Genomic DNA, 24,184 nt, shown 5'->3' on the forward strand with positions numbered 1-24,184 from the left:
TCCTCAGTGGTATGGTTCCAGAGTAGGGGGTGCAGACTTGGGAGGGGGCCCAATGTATTAAACCGTATTAAGTTCTTCTTTAAAGTTGGTGAATGTACAGTTCAGTTGCAACTGTATTATTCAGTCTTTCTCTGGGCAAAGCAATTGCAGATACAGCACTAGGAATATAAATCTATTCTTGAATTTCTACTGAGCTATTGTCCGTTGCTTTTTTTCAAATATTTTAGATTTAGTATGTGTTTTTTATTTGTTGTTAATAAAGCTTAGATACTTTGATATTCTCACACATATGAGTTGAGACTGTTCCCTTAAAGGAATTGTTCATTGTAAAATTAGGTACATAGATAGACTGTGCAAAATAAACAATGTATCTAATATAGTTAGTTAGCCAAAAACATAATGTATAAAGGCTGGAGTGACTGGATGTCTAACATAATAGCCAGAACACTACTTCCTGCTTTTCAGCTCTCTTGGTTTACACTGACTGGTTACCCTGGTTACCAGGCAGTAACCAATCAAAGACTTGAGGGGGGGGGCACATGGGTCATATCTGTTGCTTTTGAATCAGAGCTGAATGCTGAGGATCAATTGCAAACTCACTGAACAGATATGTCCCATGTGGCTCCCCTTCAAGTCGCTGACTAGCTCAGAGTTATAGAGCTGAAAAGCAGGAAGTAGTGTTCTGGTTCTTGTGTTACACACACACACACAGTCACTCCAGCATACATTACATTTTTGGCTAACTATTAGTGGTGGGCGACTTTGCCCTGTTTCGTTACGAAATTCTCTAATTTAAGGCGAAATTCACAAAAGGGGTGAAAAATTCACAAAACGCGAATTTTGACTCCTGCAACAATTCAGGCTTCGGGGACATTTGACGTCAATGGGTGTCAGTCAATTGTCGCCTGCATCTAAATTGTCACCGGAATGAAAAAAACTTTGTCCCCGGGGAATTTTTGCCATCCCGCCGGTGGTTTAGATTCTAGCCGGCGTGAGGCAGTTTGCGGAGATCAGTCGCCCCGAAGATGAAGCGATTTGTCGCCGGGTGACTAAATCTCACTGAATCTGAGAGTGTGTCTCTGCAAAGGAATAATGATAGGATTTTGCAGCACCATCTTAAGGATAAGTTCCTGGGGGTGGCATTATTTTTCCAATTGCAGTTCTAAATAGTAACTGGAGAGCATTATATATGATAGTTGCTGCCATAGACATTGAGCACAACCTGATTTCCACTCACGCATTACATTGTGTTTTAGGATTTAATATGATCTAATTTCAGTAAAACAATTCTATGCTTCACATATGAATTCATCTTGTGCCACCTTGTGGCAGGTTCTGTATATCGCATGAATTGTCTTGCACAACACCCAAATGACATGCAAAGCTGTCTGAGAGGTGAACTGACAGATTACTGGCGAAAATAGACTACATACAACATGAGCCACACTTGCCAACACATCAAATTTATCTCTTTGGCCAGTAATCTTATGCACATTTATATATGTGTAGGAGGATGAAGGTTCTGATCACCTTTGCTTCAAAAAGTCTTCAAAATGGTTAAGACAACTAAGAGTTGGTTTACTGTGTTAAGACAACTAAGAGCCTGTGTTTACAGTTTGCATGAGGAGTTACTTTCCTAATCAGGTTAAAATATTTCCCTGCTAGTTCAGTCATTGGCCAGGGGTATAAGGGTTCCCTAGTCTCCTTCACTATTTGCTTGGTGTTATTCTGTGGATGCCACTTGCTGGAGGAGGTGGATGGTGCCTGAGGAGCCTTATGTGGAGGCCTCAGTAGGAGAAGTCTGTGTTAGGAAATATTGTAATAGTTACAGACCGGTTAGTTAATAGACCGGTAAAAATGATGCTTGACCCCAATGTTATTAATAAGGAAACAATCTAAATATACAGGAAGGCCGGTATTTTTATCCAATAAAGGTGGCTTGGTACCCTGGGTGTCACCTGCCAGTATAGAGGAGGAACTCATGTGTTTAGGTGCAGTAATTGGAGATTCCAGGAGTAAGGCATCACTGTGAGCATCTGCTAATGCTGGGGACTGGTTCACCTGTAGGTACGTACTAATTATGTGTATCTGCACTGCTAAGCCTGTGCAACATTATTAAGTATCTATGAAGTGATCAATGATTTTACCATCTGCAAAGTGCAACAGTAAAGATTATGAGATGTACATAAAGAGTTATCATTTTGTGGCAAGAACCACTGGAGCCCAAGTTATTATGAATCAAGTTCCACGTGTGAATACCATGTGGTTAATCCTTCCTCCACCAGTAAAGCAAGGTTCCGCATGAGTCCCATGTAACATGTCCTCTATCAGGAGTTGCCATTAGCCAAGTCCAGTTTGGTTAAGAATATGGAGGTACTAGGTACCTGTAACCATTCCATCTGTAAAGTCATGTTATATATGATAGTTGGCTGAATGAATATATCAACATGTATGATCATTGTTTGCTTATGTTACAAAATCAAATTCAGTATCAGGACAGTATCAGTATCCTCTGACATTTAAGCAATAGGTAAAAAGAGAAGCAACAGAGGTCTCTGATTGTACATAGGGAGCACAAGATATGCCCTCTGGTGGTCATTTTGCATATGAAATGTTAGAAACTGCTTGACTATACAAAACAATAATTTAAAGTTAGAATGTGTATGATAATGGAGAGGAAAGGTTTTCTCCAGCATAAAAACACCCTGAGATGCCACTTCCCCACCTAACTTTTAATCGGAGGAACAGGGCATAATACACTCTCTGGAGTCTCTGCACTAGTAGAGCTGAAATTCCAGTTTAAAAATTCAAATTTCTGTTCTCAGTGTTACCAGGAGTGTCTTTTTGCTGTCCCTGGTAACTTACAGGGACCTGCCACCTGAATCAACATTCTCAACTTAATGCAAATTTTTGTACTAAAATTAATTTTTTGAAATTTTACACTTTGGACTGATGTCATTAACAAACTTTCCTGCATCAGTGGCAGCAGCAAAAACAGATAAACCAAACAAATAGTAAGTATCTCTTAAAAAAATTATCACTATCACTAACAGTACACAGCTTCTAAAGTTGATTACTACTGTATTCAAGTAATGATCCTGCACCAAGTCAGGTACCGGCGGAATACCTGCAAAGTGGTTGGGTTCTGGGTATAAAATTCCTGATTCCCTGACCATGCATGTAGACTGCGGGTAACCCACCTGGGTACCCGGAAAATGTGTGGGATTGGTCCCTAGCACACTCCCTAGTGCTCCAGGTATCTCTTCAGATTAATCGAAGCCAGAGTGATGTCACTTCTGGTACACAATGACATCACTTCCTGTTTGCGGATCCCAGGTTGGAAGGTAAGTTTAACTTTATAGGCTCAGGTATTGTTTCTGGGTAGGGGGGATGTGTTGGGTGGCAGTTGCAGGTCAGGTTAGGGGTCAGCTGGTCTGGGTCGGGCATGAGTCCTTCCTTCCAATTAGACCTGTGCAGGATTCGAATTCAAGCCTTAAAAACATCTTCCTTTGTATCTCACATGTGCTATATCCTGTGAATTCACCTGCATAAATGCATGTTGCAATGTAAATCAGTGGTTTTCAGTTTCCTTTTTGCAACACAGTTCCAAAATTTGATTAGATACAACTTGGCTCACAATTTCTCAATTACCCTGATTTCTTTCTGCACATGAACAATAACCACTGCACCTTAGCTGAAGGGGCAAAAAAAGCCAATATAAATCTTATAAATACAGTATAGTGTCTAGCTTATGGGAAAAAATGCAAACGGCATGTTTCAAAGCAGAACATAATGTGTTATAAATATGAATGCTTTACCTGGCAAGTCTGATGAACCACAGTGCAAACGACATGCAAAGAAATTGTATTTCTAATTATTTACAACACATTTAGGGGCAATCCTGCAGTGCAATTGTGATCTCTATACTAAAAGACCTGAATTTTCAGCTAAAAATTTAGAATTCATCACAATTTCACTCTCTGTTACATACACAAAAACACATATACATTCTTCATGACATGGATTGTACATTAGTTGTCATTAGGCCAAATATTTGTTACTTGCTTTTAACATCTTGTGATGTCCATGTGACCACAAGTAAGGGTGCTACCATACAGAAGGCTGTCTCCCATAGACTCCATTTTATTGAGGTAATCACAATTTTCTTTCTTTTCTCTGTTGTAATAAAACAGCAACTTGTAATTGATCCACACTAAGAAATAAATAATCCTATTGGGGTTATTTAATGTTTACATTATTTTCTAGTAGGTATAAAGATCCAAATTACAGAGAAGATCCATTATCAGGAAATCTCCAGGTCCCGAGCATTCTGGATAACAGGTCCCATACCTGTACTTAATATACACATTGGAGAGACCTTTGCATATTCTATTATATACACTATTGAATGTTCAACCATTCCCATTGTGCACACCCCTCCCTTCTGCTCTCTCATAACCACCCCTGACTGATGCACACCATACGCAAATATTGTGATCTAACCGAGTCTTATCTACTTCATCTGCTTTTGGACTTGGATTTTAGGTATATTGTAAAAGCAAACTAAAACATAGGTATGGTATGTCCCTATGGCTTTAAATTCCTACACTTCCTTATCCCCTAGTTGCTGAGCAGATTCCCATGTATCTAGTCACTTCGTTTATATATTTCTCTTATTGGTCTACTGGCCTATGGCCACTTCCTGCTTTACTTTAACATAGTGCCTAGTTAGGGATGGATATTCCTCTTTGGTTTCTGGTTGATCCAAGGAGCCTGGGTACATCAAGGCCCAGTAAACTTGTTTTGCCACAGAGGGACCAGTACCTCTAGTCATAAGTCGGGGAACAGGTATCCTTTCATAGTACTCTCTAGGAGAGTAAGATAGAGAGCCGGATAGGGAATAAGGTCTTAAATTTATTCTCCCTGATTATTCCACTGTATGGGATCTGGACCACATCTGGGCATTCCATTCTAGAGGCGCACCATAACTTCCCTAGCTGCTTCCACTTGGTGCCATATCTTGTTGTCTCTGCCTAACTGTCCTGGCATCTTAACATATGGTCTGTGTTTGCCTTTGTGGATTTGTGAGTATACCCTGTGGATATATTGTAATGGACAATAAAACCCAGTAGTCTATGTGTGTTGTAGTTCAACTACACCATTCCTCCTTACCTTCCACATAGCAAAAGCACATCCTTGTGTGTAAGCCTTGCTCTACTGATTAGCTGGACATTAACTTTTATTTGTCTAATATAGGCCAAAATAGTGTTACCTGTTTAATAGTATACATTATGTACTTGATGGCCTTTCCTTACTGAAGGAACCTCAAGCCACTCTTTGCTTGGACACAAGCCATATATTCCACTAGCTCATCGCCCCTATAAGGACGAGTAGCCGATCTTCAGAACTTTGGGTATTTAGGTAACTGTGAGATGAGATATTCTTCTCTAAAATATTTCAACATTACCGGCAATAATCTAGCAGCTTTAAAAATATTTGGTTGCTTGTGTAGGGGACTGGTAAATTAGTCTGCCAGTATTATTTATCAGGCAGTCCCATAGTGTTTAGACGCCTAACTGGGTCCTAAAATACAGTTAGGAGGGGGTTCTGTTTCCTTATCCTGCTTAAAGCTATGCCCCTTGGTGTTCAAGCAGTGCCAAGGAGATGGCACTGTGTTAAAGTCCTGGGCAGCTATGTGCTCAGGGTCCATTTTGTGTTAGCCCTGGCCTGAGCAGGCAGGCAGAGCTCGAGTGGAACCTAGACAGGTCAGGTCTAGTCAGGATAGGCTACTCACCTTAAGAGGTCACTGTAGGAGTGACAGATAGTCATGCTATTTAGCTGAGCATCTTGAGGCTCCTCTGAGAGAGTTGTGAGTGGGATTATGATCCGGGGTATTAATTGCCCAGAAGTAGGAATTAAGTGTACATACCTAGGTATGTGAGGTTCACCTCAGGTTCCACTTAGGGAAAAGGTTTGGGGATGAAGCTCGTAGTAGAGAACGGTGCACTCAATTTACTATAGCGCTACATTTTGGCACCCAACGTCGGACTTGACATGTTAAAACTGTAATACCACACCACAGCCTCGTGTTGTGAAGCGCGCTTGTGAATTCTGTGGTTCTTATCTCCTGCACAAAGTGTTCCTGAACTGAACGTGTTAAGTAAATAACCAGAGAGTGATCGAAATGGTCACGGTGCAGCCCTGTGAGGGACTTGCCTGGGTTGCCGCAGCAGGCCTTGACCCTGGGCAGGTTGTTGCTGTGGACTTTGTGCCTGAGGATTGTATTGTGGAGGTGGTTAACAAGGAGTTAAACTGTTACTCCAATCTGAAGGGTTCCCAGCTGTTTGCTAGGAGACCCTCAGGAAACCTGGGCCAGTCCACATTACTCTATCGGGTCCCTGTGGAGATAAATATTGCCTCGGGCCCCTATGTTATTTTTCATGTCACATGGGTACGGGTAGTCGTCCAGGAGCAAAGAGATTGCTAATAGCCCCGTTGGCTCGTCACAGAATGCCAGAAGTAAGTGACCCATCGTATTCAGGGACCAGGTTATCACTATATCATTTTCCCACAGTGTATCAGGGGAACATGTATTTAATGTGACTGCCTGTAGGATTGATTGTGGAGAGATATTCCCCGAGAATGAGTGGGGGAAAATATTTGAGACTCCTACAGGTAATGATGAGGTAACCAAGGAAGTGACACCTGGTTCTACATTAGTTTCTTTCCTAGCCAAAAGTGAGAAAGAGACTGTGCTCCATAGCCTCTTTACCCCTTCAAGGATCACTACGGAGGGAGGAAAAGATACTTGGATCTCACCTGGATGGGCCAATTCTAATATATTTTAACCTGTCTCCCCAGTACCAGGGATACAGTCTGTGCATAAACTACTTGTGTTTGATATTGGTGGGCTGATATGCTCAGCTGATAATTCCCAGTGGGAGTTAAACGTAAAGGTAAATGCCAGAATCCAGTGCAGAGAACTGATAATTGGTGATACGCGACTTCTCAGTGATTTCAGTCCAACTGCAAAGTACAAGTTGGCCAACATATAAAGAAAATAGGTTGTGGACTGTGACTTGGTTTATGCAAGATGAATACAAATAGAGGATATGTTTGGCTTCTGTTGTCTTTGCTGAAGATATAATGTAAAAATCACAATGCTTAAGACTTTTGGGGGAATATAATTACTATAGCATAATTATCAATTTAAATGATAATACAGTTAAAGAGAATACATGCACAGCAAACAGACACCAATGATCATTGCTTGTTCATAGTTCCACTTTGCCTGTAAGTAAATTATTTTCTTGATTTTGCTATTTAAATATTTGGTCTGTTACTACCTGGACAAATAATGTGTTTTCCCTATGGCACCTTTTTACTGTCAGCCCTGTCCCTTCCACTTGGTTTACTTTGTTCTTTGCAATAAACTGGAAACTTTGGTCATGAACATTCTCTACCCCCAAAGTGTCATGACAGGGACATGCCTCCCAACCCAGAGAGCTGTTAGTCTCTTACATCTGCTGATATATGTGCTTTAAGTAGCATAGAGTAAGGGAAGGTTAGGATAAATGCTGATAAAACAAGTAACGTAAAAACATATTACCTTTCTATTAATGCATTCTCTTATTATTGAAAGACTATTATTTTAAAATCAATGGAGGCAGCACAAACCATTTTACTCCACTAGATGGCAGCATGAAAGTGCTATTTGCTTGTGAATAATAAGTGTAAGCAAATGGATTTAATAGCTCCAAAATGATTGCACATTGGAGGAAATACCAAAATTGCTTACTATAAATGTTCTTCCCATAAAATGCTTTTCTGGAAATCAGGAAATATTTATTATGATGGCAGAAAGCACAGGTGTGCAGCTTGTCTGAGGGCTGTACATATACCAGAACCAAAAAAGCTATGCATTTTATGCTTCAGATAATACATTCATGTATGTATATGCCTTTTTGCTTCAGTTTAATTACAACTTTGACATTGAACAATCTCAGTTTCTCATACCTAATAAATATAATTACAGCACACTATATAAACAATTTGTTTGCAATATTGATTAATATGAATGCAGGAATACGTCTCTGCTATAATCTTTGGAAATGTATTTTTCCTATGTATGACCACCTGCACCACTCCATTTTTTAGGGGTACCTGGTAAGTCTTTGGCACCGGGCAGTGCCTGCATGTATACAGTTTTATGTAGGCAGTTTATGCATTTATGGAAGTATACAGTTGTGTGTGCTTCAACCACCTCACATAAGTTCCTTTCAGGCAGAGTGCAAAGCAGTGTATTGGCCCTTGCCATGGGCCAATTATACAGCAAAAAGGAAAAACTGCAGCACCTCTTGTTTGCAAAATGTGAAAAATTTATTGCAATTGGTCAGTAACAGGCAACGTTTCGGGCCTTGTCTTGCCCTTTCTCAAGCCTGCCTGATACACTATCAGGCAGGCTTGAGAAAGGGCAAGACAAGGCCCGAAACGTTGCCTGTTACTGACCAATTGCAATAAATTTTTCACATTTTGCAAACAAGAGGTGCTGCAGTTTTTCCTTTTTGCTGTATGCATTTATGGAAGGCCTCGCAATTTCAGTACATGCATGAAGAAACAAGAAGACCATACCAACCTTGCTGCCACCTGGCTTACACAAACATGCACCTACTGGTAATATCAGCAGCACTGAATGCATTTCTGGAATGACTGCTATTGCAAATTGTTGTGCAATTAGATGTTAATGCTACTGGACTAAAGTAGGACTTTGTGGTACATAATGCAATGACGCTAGGCTTGACCCTTGCCAGCTTGTTTGACTACTCTGACCTCTCCAATCCTGACCCTTGCCTGCCAGTTAACTCCGAACTCTCCAATCCTGATTTCAGCCTGTCTGATGATTCTCATTGTGCTGGCCCAGCCTGCCTGTTCCAAGTGTTGTTCTTCCTTCCAGTATCCTGGTGAGACGATCGTGCCCCTTTACTTGTCCAGAATTGTTTGCTTTGCTCCTCTCTCAAATAAGACCAAGCGGCATCCGATTAGCTGTTCTATGATTAAAAGACCTCTAAAGAAGCAACATTACAGATATGTGCACAGTATTGTCGGAACTGGAGTCTGGTTGAAGGAGAACTGACTACTGCCAAAGTGTTTCAATGGTAGTTAAATTCACAAGGGGAGCAGCAAAGCACACAGAGATGCTGCTATCAATTACAAATTCATTTGCAAATAACTTTATAATAAAAAACGTTAATTAGTATCAATTAAAAAATTTGCATAGAATCACATTTACTGTACTTTTATTAGGAAAAGTAATATATTTGGATTTACACACAACTATAGTTTATATAAACAAGCTGCTGTGTAGCCATGGGGCAGCCATTCAAACACAGGATACACAGTAGATAACAGAAAACCTATGAAGAATCCCATTGTATACTACAGAGATATCTGTTAACTGCTGTGTAACCTGTGCCTTTTCTCCTTTTTTCAGCTTTAAATGGCTGCTCCCATAGCTACACAGCAGCTTGTTTATATAAATGATAGTTAATTTCTGAAGAGAACACGCCAGTTATATCAGTACACTGTAACAGTACATTATAATTTCATTACTTCAAAACATTTTCATATGTTGGTGTTACAGTATATACTGTATATACACAAAGAGAGAATTGGCACCATATTTTTCCAAGTTGCCTTCTTCTGGAAAGACATATAGCACATCTGTTATAATTCTTGTACAGAGGAAAGCCATCATTATGAGCTATGAGGAGTCAGCTATTCTTTGGTACCTTAGGGTGGAAGAAAGATATGGGCAGCAACAAAGTGCCCAGCGTCTTGTTCTTGGGGTATGTTTACCTCTAAGGCACAACTCAGAAACAGTAGTAGAAAACTACAGAGCTCATTTACTATGGACATAAGTGCATTTCATGGAGAGGCAATGGGCATAATTGCACCACTTAGATCCCATCCAAAATGTATTTAGTGCCCTGCCCATTAGGAAATGTAACCTGTATTTTTTGTCTGTGCTTGATGAGGCAAAAGCATTTGCTTTTTACATTTTTAAAAGAAGATACAAATACAAAGTTAGTGAGCCGAGAAAATGTTTAAATTGTGGCCTGTGTGCAGCCACTGAACTATGCAACTGAGAACCGCCAATTAAAAGGTGTTACAGTGTCATTATTGAAAGTGCTAACTTAAAAAAAAACCTTCCAATTAAATGAAACAACCAATACTATATCTGTAAACACCAAAGAAAGTAATCCAAATGTTTAAAATATATATTTGTCTGGTAAGTCAAAGGAAGCAGATTAGAATCTTTTTCAGCAACATAATCCTTTTTTTAAGCATCCTTTGAGAATTTTCCATATCGATCTGATTTCCCTTACACTCCTGTTTGCTTCCAGGCCATGTATCAATTCAATCTTTAATGTGCTGTCTTAAGCTCTTTATTCTCACTTTTGGTTTATTTATAACCCAAAACAATATCAAGAATTCTTCTAAACTCAATAATATAAACTCACCCATATCAACATAAACATATTGATATTATAATAACAGCCTGAGCAAAATGACAATACGGCACAATTTTTAAAGCAGTGTCATCATAGCAGAGGGCTTTTGCTCATTGTGACAATATTTTATTCATAGCAGCAATATTATGTTGATGGGAATATAGCTAAGGTGTAAAGCACAAACTACAGATGCTATTGGGCAAAATCAGCAAATGAAACTATGCAAATATAATTCTAATTTTAGCAATTCTAGGTACAGGTGTGGGACCTGTTATCGAGAATGCTCGGGACCTGGGGTTTTACAGGTAATGGATCTCCCGTAGATTGGATCTACCTTGAGTCTACTAGAAAATCATGTAAATATTAAATAAACCCAATAGGGGGGGGGTTTCTTTGATTGATTGATTATATCTTAGTTTGGATCATGTCAAGATGATCAATGAACAACACAGTCCTCTGAAAAACACTAGGAGGTCTGTTTATTAAAGGTTGAATTTTAGAGGTTTTAGAGGTTTTGAAAACTAGGAATAAATTCTAAAAAACTGAAAAAGCATGAAAGGAAAAAAGTTGCAGAAAACGTTTTGGCATCGTTGATCAAAAGCCAGTATAAAAAAACCCTGAAAGCCTCAAAAACCATAATTCAAAGAAAGATTTTCCAGTAAAAGGGACATTTGCCATTGACTTATACATCATTTTGACAGGTTTAAGCTGTTATGTATATTTTCAGATTTGGAATTGCTACAGTTTTGTCGCATAATAAATCAAGGAAAAGTGATGATTTTTTTCCCTAAAACTTTTTCAGGGTTTTTGGTGACCGAAAAAGTCTCATTTTAATAAACTGACCCCTTGGTGTCATCCATGTCATATACAGCTTTATTTAAAAGTATAGTTGGCACTGGTGCTCTGTAAATAATGGTGAAAGAGTGCACTTTTTAGTTATGTATTGCACAAGCGTGTTACAGTATGTGCACTGCTTTCAAATAATGTCAGGATTTTAATAGACAACCACTAAAGAAATTGTCACTTTTTGGAGTCTCATGGGTAACCCCACCTCACCTTGAAAAAAGAACCCCTGTAAAAATGCATGCCAAGCATTTTGTAAAAGTAAAGTGAAGCCTTCTGAAATCAGAAGGTATTTACTTGTCTCATGCCATACACAGAGTACTGCCTAGATACCAAAAATGAAAATTGTAGAAATAAAGTAATTCGGTTTGGTGCGCTGAGTGGATATTATGTCCCAACTTATCTAAATAAAAATAAAGGATGTTTATAGTGCATTATAGTTTTCTTTAAGATTGTCTCTGATAATCGGATCTACTCACAAGGTTTCGATGTAAGGATTGCAACGAAAATCTCTGATTCTGGTCAGATGATGCAGTCAGTCCTCAGAGTGTACCTGTAACAAACAGCTGCACTAGTGTAATACGGCCGGAAAACTCAGGAAGTGCTCCAAGAGCGATTGTACTCACCGAATGGCAGGTAGGGGAAAGCGTTTCTATGGAGGGAGCCTTCTTCTCCTACGGATGGTGTTCGTCAATTTCGGCGATCGTTAGGCAGAACCGCTTCGCAGATAAGGATCTTCTGGAACACCTATCCAGCCTTGCAAAACGTTGAACTCCCAGTCAGGAGAGCAGTTTCCAAACACACTTCTCTCGTGCAGACCTCACGTGTGTCTACCAAGGGGGTTGGTAGACACACGTGAGGTCTGCACAAGAGAAGTGTGTTTGGAAACTGCTCTCCTGACTGGGAGTTCAACGTTTTGCACTATATACGTCCTTTATTTTTATTTAGATAAGTTGGGACGTAATATCCCCTCAGCGCACCAAACCGAATTACTTTATTTCTACATTTTTATCATGTTTCATGTAAGATTACAAAATGGGGGGTTGTTAAAATATATTTAAGTACAATGGAAGTGCTACTGATTTGGCCAATATCAATGCACATTCCCTGGTCCCCTGTCTCATAAGTAATTCAGTATATATGCAAGTGCATGTGTTTACAAAAACAGGGGTTTTTAGTTACAAAGTTATGATCATCAAGTTGATAAGCCACCATACCACATCAAGGTAAACCCCCATACGGTGGTCCCTAACTTGTTTACCTCCGGTCATCGTATAAAAAGGCTTGTACCTCTGCATAGTAGCATTACTTGTAATAATTGTCTCCTAAACCTTGCTTTCAGTCTGTGGGCTAGACCCACCCCACCACTAGTTTTTGCGGCTTTTAAGAGAGAGAGAGATTGCCCAAACCATTTTTTAAAAAGAGACAGGGGACCAGGGAATGTGCATTGATTAATTGGCCAAATCATTAGCACTTCCATTGTACTTAAACATATTTTAACTTCAACCCCCCTTTTTATTTTATGTAAGATTGTAAGGTTTATTGTGACTATTTACCAATGCCAACCCAACAGATCCAACCAAAGATAAAACAAGGTATAACAGTGCTAACCCTGAAGTTTCTCTTACACATTGCAGGGCACAGTGCACATCAATTATAAGATATTACTGCAGTGACACTGCTAGAATTCATACTATTCTCTGTGCTCAATAACTATGACTATGTTCTCGACTAGAAAATAACAAATTAATCCCTTTGTGCACCAATAAAGTTTTATATAACAATGCATAGTTTATGTTAAAATCCCCAATTAACTGCACTTTGCAGGAAAAAGACAACGCATACAAATTTGTTAGAGCACATACATAAAAGAATATTTGAAGCCTCTCAGTTCATCTTTAATATAGATACTTTAAAAATATATCAGAGAAAGTGTAAAGAGGACAAATTTTAGGGCACAATAGATTAGTCGCCTTTATTCTATACAAGTCTGATTTATCAGGATTATATTAGGATGCTACATTACACAAAAAAAGCAGCAACCTGAGGCAAACTCATTTCAGTTATAGTAATAACTAAACCTCATTCTAAGTTCGTCTGAAGCCAAGATATTGCCGAAATATATTTATGATTATCCAGTTCCACTGAAAGTGCATTATTCTCTTTTTTTCACTAAATACTTTACATGCTGTTCAAAGAAAGAAAATAATATCAATTCAGAGAAGCACAAGCAATATATCTTTTGTGCTGGCTCTGAGTCATTTTATACCACATCAATATTTATATCAAATGAAACACATTGTAATAAAAATACACTCCCTGGTTTGGCATCTATTTATTTTATGCAAAAAATAAACAAATTTGAATAAAAATCAATTCTTTGTTCAATTCTTTGGTTAAAGGAAAACTAAACCCCCAGAATGAATACTTGGGCAGCACATAGTTTATATCAAACTAAGTGGCATATTAAAGAATCTTACCAAACTGGCATATAAATTTAAAGGGGAGCGTCACCTGAAAAAATCATTCCAAATCTTATTTTATCATGTTAATTAAATGAACTTTACACTATATAAATTATTTGAATCTTGTTTCTTTTGGTCTGGGAATTTATAATTATAGCAAGTGGGCAGGAGCCATTTTGTGGACACTGTTATTAAAGCAAGCCTTGCTGAATGGAAAGTGAATGGAGTGCTGAATGGAAAGTGAAAGTAATTGCCTGCTCTACCTCTATGCCTAAGACATATATGATTGACAGCTGAGATTTTTAAATTAGTTTACTAATACTATGAATGCTTTCATAAAAAAAAAAAAAAAAAAAGAATTTGAATTTCATGTTTAATTTGAAAAGGACTTTATTATACAGCTTTTTATGTCTGGGTGACAGATGACAAGTAAATATTGCCCTTTTAGAGCTTTAGCCTTGAGCCCCCATTTTGTGATTATCGCTGTGTTGCCTCAGAGATCACCTGACCAGAACTACTGCAGCTCTAACTGTAACAGGAAGAAGTGTGGAATCAAAAGACAGAACATCAAAAGGCTGCAGCTGAGAGGCTTAATGTAGGGGGTTTTAGAAACCATCAATGCATTAGCAGAAAGGGAAGATACAAAAGAGCTTATTAATAATTCTGAAGCATTGATTTCTATGCTGCCATAAGAAAATTAAGAAAACTTAACTTCAGTTACAAGTAGAGATTATAAAAGAGAGCACATTATCTTAGAGAATTGTGTATTACAAAATGCTGCAAACGTAACACAACGTTGCACAAGTCCATGTTAATCTAACCTTGACCTGCATCTTAACAATATATTAGATGTATTCTACCTTTGAACATAAACTAGCCTATAAACCTGAGGAATCAAGGGAAAAAAATAAAGCTGCACTGCCCATGATAAGCTTCATATCAGCAAGCTGAGAATTAAATGTTTCAGAATATTTCTTCCACACAAAATAGATACAGGAAGCATTATCAATTTTATGGCAGTATCATTTTAAGGAAGACATTTGCCACACGCTATCTAATTTAATAATGTGTCAGTTAGAAAGAATGAGCTGCCTCTGATGTTTAATTCTGTGAGCGTTCACAAACATATTTGTCCTTGATTATTATTACATGTCAATGGGAAACTCATAAATAGCAGAAGGGAGAAAAACCGAGATGCTTTGATAATCAATAGCTGAGCAAAAGCAAGCTAGGCAGTTGTAAAATGAATAATGAATTATATTTTATTAGCTGTTTCTTTCTATATACAGTACTGTATGTATATAATAATACTGAGCTTCACCTATGGGTCTCAAAGTGATTCATGGTTGATCAATTTTCATGAAATTACTTTATTATAACCAAAAGACAAAATATAGGATAGGTAAATATATATTTGCATGTGTTTTGAGCTTGCTTTTAGATATCTCCTGGGATGGTGCTTCATAGGCTTTTAATGTTTGGGAGTTTAAGTGTGGCAGCTGCAAGATTTTAAGAGGATTCTAGGTACTTATAGTTTCAGTGCTACCCAAAGTTTGAAGGGAGCATGTAGGGGTAAGGGACCAATGGATTTTAGTTAACTATATTCTTATTTTTAAGAGCTTTGAAAATTGTTAAGACAATCTTAAATTAAGTCCTCCTTACAGCGCAGGTACATAAATTCTATTATTATTATCACTGCATTATTTGTAGTCAGTGCAGAACTTTCTCTGCAAAGCCTTACTGCAGTAATACAACCAAGAGGAAACAACAATGTCTGCATTTATCTTGGCTTATCCTCAGCAAGAATGTAATATATAAGAATGTAATACTCATTATGTAGAAAAAAGGGCAGTTGGTGTTAGCTGCCACCTGATATTTAAGAAATGAATTAAGCACCCCATTTTACACAGGTTCTGTTGATTTATGCTTCCAATCACTATACCCACTGGCTGCTCTTGTTGACATTTTCTGTTCTGTTCAGTTCCTGTCCACCACCAAAAAGTACTTTCGGTTTATATGGCTTGCGTTTTACCTAGATGCCACTCATTCACTTTTGCAGAAAAGCTAGGCATGTATTATTTTAATGCAGGGTTTCCAGTAATATCTCGCCTGAAGAACAGCTATGTGCCATCTGCAAGGAAGAGATAACAATGCAATATGATGGATTATATTAAATATTGTATATGGAGTGACAAGTGACACCTATTTATTACAAATAACACAGGAGATAAGACAGGGTCTTGAGGTGCTTTGTTTGTTAGAGGTAATTTTGGAGAGAAATATATTCCTGATAACACTATGCTTGTCAAAAAGGACTGGAACCAGCTGAATCAAATGCAACCGGAGGGTCCTATTCACTCCATGTCATCAGCATTTCTAGCCTTTCAGACATATGTCCTTATATTAGCATGAAAGGATCATGGTAAAGAATAGTTTAATGTAATTACCTATCTAAATAGCTATGTTTTTAGCTGACACTTGTTTTTATACCTCACTGACACACTTCATAGTTCTTGCCCATATTGGTAAAATGTGTTATTAACCCAGGTATTCAAATCAAGGAGGAGCCCTGACAAGTGATCTAAGACCCATGATGCCAAAAAACATGAAGGCCAACAAATAAGCAATGATGCCCTTTGTGATGTTCACATTACCTGATCACTAAACTCAACAAAACGTAGTCATTGCCTGGCAGGAACTGGCATCCCTGTCCAACTGGCCCATCCCAGTGAGAGGCCACCCCTGAGGGTGGGGAAAGACAATGTGGTAGTGCCATCAGTGTGAAGTTACTCGTCAGCAGATAACTCTCAAATGCTTTATTGAAAAGAGTGGTAGAAATATGTGAACTGAATGTAACTATTGGCAACTTGATAACAGTGGCATGAATAATGCATCCCAACAGGTATATGACAAAATAGCTGCAACAACAATTTACAATCCACACGTCAGTCTCTCTAGATGGTTATTAGGGAACTGAATCTTGCTTAAGCTGGTGATAATGGTGCATATGAGATGTATTTCCACAGATATGTAGTTCCACAGAGAACACATTATACAGTAGTTCCACAGTCTCTCTTCAAGATGTGCCAAGCACAGGGGCACTGCAATGTGTCAGTACAGACTGGGCACAGTCACTGGCACATATGGTTCTGGTAGCAAAACTCCTATATGGTGATATGGAGATGAAAGCCAGGGGAAATGCAGCACTTTGCCCTTATTCTGCTTTCACACTGGGATGATGTGTGGGCTTCATGGAGCAGCCCATTACTGGCACTGACCTTAATAACATCTAGTTTCCCACTGTCACACTCTTATGAGTCTCTGTGCAGTGCGGGACCAAAGCCACCCATGCCCCTCAGTCTCCATGAGTCTCCCAGGGCCAACAACATTGCCCACTTCCTCTCCCAGGGAGATGTCACTTTCACATTGTCTTTCCCCACCCTCAGGGGGGCCTCTCACTGGGATGGGACAGTTGGACAGGGATGACAGTTTCTGCCAGGCAATGACTTTTGTTGAGTTTAGTGATCAGGTGATGTGACTCTGTCCATATAAACATCACACCGTTCACTACGGTTCTGTTTTGTGGAAGACCATGTAGTTGTTTGGTTCTGTTGCATCTTGGGAGGTGGTCTGTGCTACAGGCTTTGCTAAAGTCTATGAACAGTGATGAGTATGTATATGCTTCTGACAGTGTCTGGAAGGCAGACTTACTGGACTGGACCTCCAACTATTTTGTTTGTCTCCCAGGATCTAGTTGGATTGGGAAATATTTGGGAAGGAATGTTCCTATAAAACTACATGTTATCTCCCTTTATAATATTTCAGCCCCAGTATGTATTTCTTTTCTGGGGAAACAGGCAAATGGGGTCAACACTCCAGAGAAGAAAGTCTTTATCTTTACTGTGGCAACAATTATATTTTGCTGGAGTTGAGTAGTAAGTCAAATCATATACCCCTCAACTTTCCAAAAGGGATCTGTGTAGTTAACACTTCCAGTCTTCTGTGGGGTTTTTCAGCTTCTTCCCATTTTACCTTTCTTGGTATTGTATACCAGTGATATTATCATAATTCTGAAGCTGGCGATATATTTCATAAAGAAAAATGTACCCAATTAGAGCTGTTTGTAAACGTATATGAATCAGTTTGTAATTTTCCTTCACCCTTCATCCAAAAAAAAAAAAATTGGCCCAGACAATCATCTTGCATACATTTTTAAGAAACTGTAAGGACTTACCCTGGTGGTCCAGTTGTTTACCCATTGGTATGCGGGGGCACCCGCCATGCCTCCAGCGAGGATACCCGCCAGATGCGTCTATTCACATCCTGTGCCGGTTTCCTCTAGGGCGCGTACGGCACGCACTTCCGGTTTTTATAGGCGCATTCATGCTGGCGTGATTATGTCAGCGCGCAATGGCACAAAATTCAAACCCTATTTAAAGGGAAATCGGTGTGCAGATCCTGGCCCCTTTGTTAGGTTCTATTAGTGTAGTTCCTGGTGTAGTCTTTACGATTCCTGTTTGATCTTTTGTGTTTGACCTTTCCTGCCTGATTACTCTGACCTCTCCGATTCTTAACCTAGCCTGCTTGGTTAACTACTCTGACCTCTCCAATCTGACCTTTGCCTGTCCACTGACTATTCTACATTCTCTTATCCTGATTCTGGCCGATGACGATTCTCTGCCTGTTTTTCCTTCCAGTATCCTGGTGAGATGATCGTGCCCCGTTTCTCGTCCAGAACCGTTAGCTTTGCTCCTCTCTCAAATAAGACCTGGCGGCATCCGATTAGCCAAGGGCTCCTCTGAGGTGAAGGGCGGCGTTTAGAGGCAGAAGCGAGAGTCGAGACCAGGGAGCTTAGCTTGGGTTCTGGATATAGGGTGCAGAACGTGACAGAAACAAGATAATGAGGTGGACTGAGGGGACTGAGTTTTCTAAAAATAATCTTAGTCATGAATGAACTGTTACTTCTCCTTGTCTATGACCTTCATTCATGTGTCCTTCTTCCCACCTCTGGGAAAGTTAAAGTAACATCAATCCAAATTTCAATGTCTGCCAGCTTTTTCTGCTAGCAAGCATCGCTGCACATTTCTTCCTTTGCAAGCTAGGCCTCTGATTGGCTGCCTACTAAACATATTGTTCAATGCAAATCACCGTTAAATTGTAAAATGCTTTTTATTGTAGTAAACAGTTCTGCTAAGATTAAGATTTTTGGGACTGCTGATTATTAGCTATTCCTTGGAGAAGGATGAATCTGGGAGATGCGGGAGTGGTTAAAGCAGAGTATCCTAAGACTGTGTCTAATAAACATATTTTGGATCTGTAGCTCCAAGTTGGCTCTGACACTTGGGACCTGCTGAAGCCCTTCTTGTGCTGTTGTATTTCCTACTTTGTGGATTTGTGTGACTAAGATGCTTCCCATTTGCCACTGACCTTTTGGCAATTTTAAATCTTCCTAACTACCTTTGATCTCTGGCCTCTTTTATGGACACTGAGGCTTGCCTTTCGCTTGGTTTTGACTACATCTTAGGGTTTACTTAATTGTTCACCTTGCTATCCAGTGTTGTCAGAGTAGTTGCTTGTGCATCTTTAACTCAGGGGCTGATTCTCTAATGTACTTTTTAGCTGCTGTATAGACTGGACCACTAGGGTTGCCACAGCCTGGTTTTTGGGAAGGCTTTATTTATTTTTATTTTTTTTCATTAGGAAAACTTCAAATCTTGTGACAATAATGCTAGGTGGGAATTTTAGTAGCTAATCATTAGAAAGAACACAGGGCTATCATGAAAACACATCCACTCTTCTTTAAGTTTAGACAAATACCTTTATATGTTTTTCAGCATAAAACCACAGCTTAGCTGCACATGTTAAGTCAGTTTCAATCCTAACAAAAGTTGATGGCAGGTCTTATACTGTAAGTATTTGCGATTTAGTAACCATGAACATGGGCGTCAAAATTTTGACGTGCGCCAATTTTGACACGAGTGACAATTTTTATACACTCGACTATTGGGTCCAAGTCAATGGGCGTCCAAATAATTTTGACGTGCGACAATTTTTATGCACATGACAATTTTGATACGCGCAATTTTTTTTTTTTTTTTAAATGCCAGATTTTTTTGTTGCCGCAGTTTTGTGTCTGGCGAATTTAGTCACCCATCACTAACCATGATGTGATAATACCCATTTGTATTCATGTGTGGTAGTGAAATGTCTTTTTGTTTAAATTTGTGGAGGCCCTGATTTCCAAATTTGCATATGCAAATCAGGGCAAAGGGAGGTTTAAAGGAACTGTGCAAAGCACATTAAAAAAATGCAATTTTATCTGTGATGAAAAGTAGTTGCATTTGGTACGGCCAGAAGGCTGCATCCCTAACATGTTCCAGATACATTTCAGGTGCACCCATGTTTACATTTAATATAATTCTGATATTATTTATTATTATTAGGATTCCATCTATTAATAGAAGTCTACAACACAACAGTGTTTTGGAACATGTCTGTGTGACCCACAATGCACCTTGCCTCAGCTTGCACCTACTGCAGGCTTAATCATTAGCCCTTTATATATTAACTGTTCATTGTATACTACCCAGGGAAGCAACCACTGGTGCAAGATGTAGTATCAGATGATGCAGATGAAGTGACTCCCTTTAGTAAGCCTGCTCTGAGCTTGACTGTGTCCTGATATATTACATTTTTTCGTTAAAGCATCTGTCAAGTACGTGTTTTGTTAATTGTTATCTTTATTGTTTTTATGAGACCACTGCATGTCTTCAATCACCAAAATGATATACTTTATCTACCAGTAAGAACATTTTCCAACTTGGTATATTCTTTTTAATAATAATCACTTCCTGTTTCTTCATGTCACCAAGCAAATATATTTTCTTTTGGAATCAGTAACATAAAACATCAGAAAGCATTCATGTACTTTTAAAAACTATGCTCACCTAGTCTGCACTTCAGAAAATAGTTTTGAAATAACATTTCAATGGTGCCGAAAATAAATAATCTGTAAATACTGTACAGAAAAGGTGAAAAGCCCGGTTCTTGATGTTACCGGCCTATTCAATGATATCACGTATATATTTCCCCCCCTTTAATTTCCATAAATATATATATTGTAATGTCACTTGAATCTGAGCAGCCAGTAAGCAAAATAGCGATACATTATGACAAACTTGTTAAAACAAAAATGCTTTATGACAATTTAATCAACAGTATTCTGTATGTTTGAGTGTGTGTGTAGAGGTGTGTGTGTAATAACTGTGCAAATTATTTGAACAATGCCAGGGAACATCATTTTGTGTGATTGCATTTGTGATGGCATAGATTCTTTGTACTGTACATTATTTTGGCAACAGCAATTTATTTAGGTGTCACTGTTAGTGCTCCAAAGTTAAGATATGAGATCTTTTGAGAGGCTAATAAATTGCTTTTCAAACATGAAGTCAAGTCCCTGTTCCGCGATCACTATGATGTTAAATTTTACAAAAAGAGCAGACGAGAGGAGAGTAAATTGCTTTTGCTTGTGCTATTATTCCACAGGGACTCAGTGAAAACATTTACTCCAGCCTGAAAGGATTTGAAGTCATTTAACTAACCATCAAACATGCAGAATGAATAAAAGTGTGCTGGCCCGTTTAGACTCCCCAATAATTAACACCATAGAAGCTAGTGAATCAAATGCTTCAGGAAAAGTTTGGAGCTACTCCGATTTCAAGAAATAAATGAAAATCTCAAGGTGTGTGTGACTTGATGCAATGATGAAGGAATTAATAGAACCGTCCCATATATCCAATAAAGAAGCAGAGAGAGTCCATTGCACTTCTCTTTAAATTACAGCAGGTGCAAAGTCTCCATTTTTTTGGCCTATTTGATAATGTGTTTAATTGTCCATCTTTGACCTGTACAGCTCCGAAGGATTACGTCAATGCCACCATTGTTTCTACTTTCAACTTCTAAACATCGTCCCGTTCCTCTGTTCATTATTGCTCCATTCTGCAATTAAAGATGGATATGTAGCAGTTAGTGTTATGAGAAGTTATTTTTAAAAAATGGGAATTTTATAAGACCTAGTTTTGAGTGGAGACATGTTGCCTTATATGAGCTGTTATGAAAAGATATTGTGTACAGTACAGATATCATGGGTTCCAAGAATGATTAAAATAATTATACAACAGACTAGCCAGAAACTCAACAAAATACGTGACATATGGACCAAGACCAGAAGAATTACAATCCAATTTTAAGCCTGGATATCAGATATATGTTTTTATTGGAAATAGGCTTTGCATAAAAAAGCTGCACAGAAATATCTGCAAAAAGGTACAGTGGTGTATGGCACCTTATTCAGCATCTCGTAATGGCATTTGTGTGGCATCCAAAAAAGGGAACCAACACCACTGCAATTTGTAATAATGTGGAGGTGCACCTGTGAACGGTGTATTAAAAAAACATCAACATACAGTTTGGAAAAAAATTAAAACAGAAGATTTTTCTTATGAAATGGTAAAAAATGTTTATAAAGTAAGAATGAAAGGGAGGAGAGAACATTAAGTAAACAATAAATAGTATCTGGCTGCCTACCTGTATAAAACTCCAGCGTTTTTGGAGGGTACTTTTCATCTTATCACAGTCCATAAGCTGGGGGAATTTGCTGATCTTATCGTCTACTACACAGCGGGTATCGGGCAACAGATTTGTGCTCCCAAGAGTTCCCAGTTGTAAGTATCCTTCTTTTGTATATCTTCCAAGCTACAAACAAATGCCCAATCAGTTTACGTTCTTAATCATTTACAATATAAAGATTAACACCTATAAAGATCTGCAAGAAAGATTCTTATATAATTGGAGAATAATGATTCATTTATGATCAGGTATATAATGTACAGCTCTTTACATTTTTAAAGGAGAAGAATAAGCCCAATTCATGGCGGGTGCCAAATGTTAGGGCACCCCCCAGGGCATTGTAATCACTTACCTGACTTTCCTTCTTTCTTTGCTCTGCTTGCACATATGCAGTAGAGTTAAAAACCAGAATTTAACAAAAAAAAAACACTTTCACTTTACTGTGCATGCATTGGCCACAGGGTTTTGTGGAATGGAGGAAGAGTACTCTGGGACAGTGCAGTTGTGTGCTAACAGAATCACTTCCGGGGTATCAGGTAAGTGATTATAATCCTTAACATTTGTCACTCCTCATGGATTGGTCCTTTCCTTCTCCTTTAAAGGAGAAATAAAGCTTAACTAAAGAAGTAAGTTAGAAATGTTGTACATTATGTGTTGTGCATCTGTACCAGCCAAAGGCAACTACAGCCCTTTAGCAGGAAAGATCTGTGTCTCCAAAGATGCCCCAGTAGCTCCCCAACCTCTTTTCTGCTGATTCACTGCACATGCTCTGTGCTGCTGTCACTGAGCTTAGGAATCCACTCACAATATACAGTACATATAGAATATAAATGTCACAGTAGAAGGCTGATTATTAATTAATACAGATAATTACACATGGCAGCTCAGAAACCAGTGCAATTAGCATCAGAATTTAATAATCAGCCCTGTAGCATCAGCTTATATTACAGATCAACCTCATTTTCTACTTCTACTACCCCTAAGCTTAGCTTCTCAACAGCTACTCAGAGCCCACTGAGCATGTGAGTATTGCAGACACTTTCCAAGATGGCGACGACCTGTGACAAGTTTGAAGTCCTGGATCATAGCTGCTATTGAGAAGCTGAAACTTTAGGCCGGGGCAATAAGTTCAGTATGTAAAATATGGCATTTTTAACCATATTAATTTTTAGGGTTTTAGAATTTTTAGGGTTTAGTTCTAGTAAAGAAATGCCTATAGGTTCACAATTACACATCACATTTTTTCCACGCCAGTTCAAATGGTAACTAGTGGAAGAGGAGTTAACCAAATCAAAAGCTTGCCCGTGGATCTGTATTACATTTGATACTTAGAAGAAGATTTGGTGAAAAACATGTTGTCCCATATGGTACTTATGCTTTCACCAAATCTACAATACAATAAACAAATGATTCAGCTCAATAACAAACCAAATGCTAATTTACATATTAAAATGTGAGAAAAATTCTATTGAATTTGTTGCAAACAATTGTCCAGAGCTTTAAAATCACATGCTACAACTTTAAAGCTAGCATAACAAAAACTAGAAAAGCTATGATAATAGTTTTAGTATGATGGTTGTTTTAGATGAGCATTTGCAGCATGAAAAACTATAAAAAAAATAAAAGCAAAGTCATATGGAAATAGTTAAAACCCTTAATGTTACTACTTTTCCTGTTTCATAAAACTGTTACAAAGTTATTTTTTTTTATAGAATGAATAAATCTGCTGCAGATGTG

The 24,184-nt window shown here is 38.5% G+C and overlaps 1 protein-coding gene across 1 annotated transcript in view; it reads right to left on the reverse strand.

Annotated features, from left to right (window-relative positions):
* Positions 1 to 20,541: 20,541 nt before the first annotated feature.
* The window catches only part of galnt17.S (polypeptide N-acetylgalactosaminyltransferase 17 S homeolog), a 160,600-nt gene continuing 156,957 nt past the window's right edge, over positions 20,542 to 24,184 (reverse strand). Inside the window, exons 11-12 of the mRNA XM_041584122.1 lie at positions 22,406 to 22,573; positions 20,542 to 21,817 (exon numbers count right to left, since the gene is read on the reverse strand). Coding sequence (XP_041440056.1) covers positions 21,689 to 21,817; positions 22,406 to 22,573 — 297 coding nt within the window. The 3' untranslated portion in view covers positions 20,542 to 21,688. The remainder of the gene's footprint in view (positions 21,818 to 22,405; positions 22,574 to 24,184) is intronic.

This window comes from Xenopus laevis, chromosome 2S (genome assembly GCF_017654675.1).
Source record: "Xenopus laevis strain J_2021 chromosome 2S, Xenopus_laevis_v10.1, whole genome shotgun sequence".
NCBI lineage: Eukaryota > Metazoa > Chordata > Amphibia > Anura > Pipidae > Xenopus > Xenopus laevis.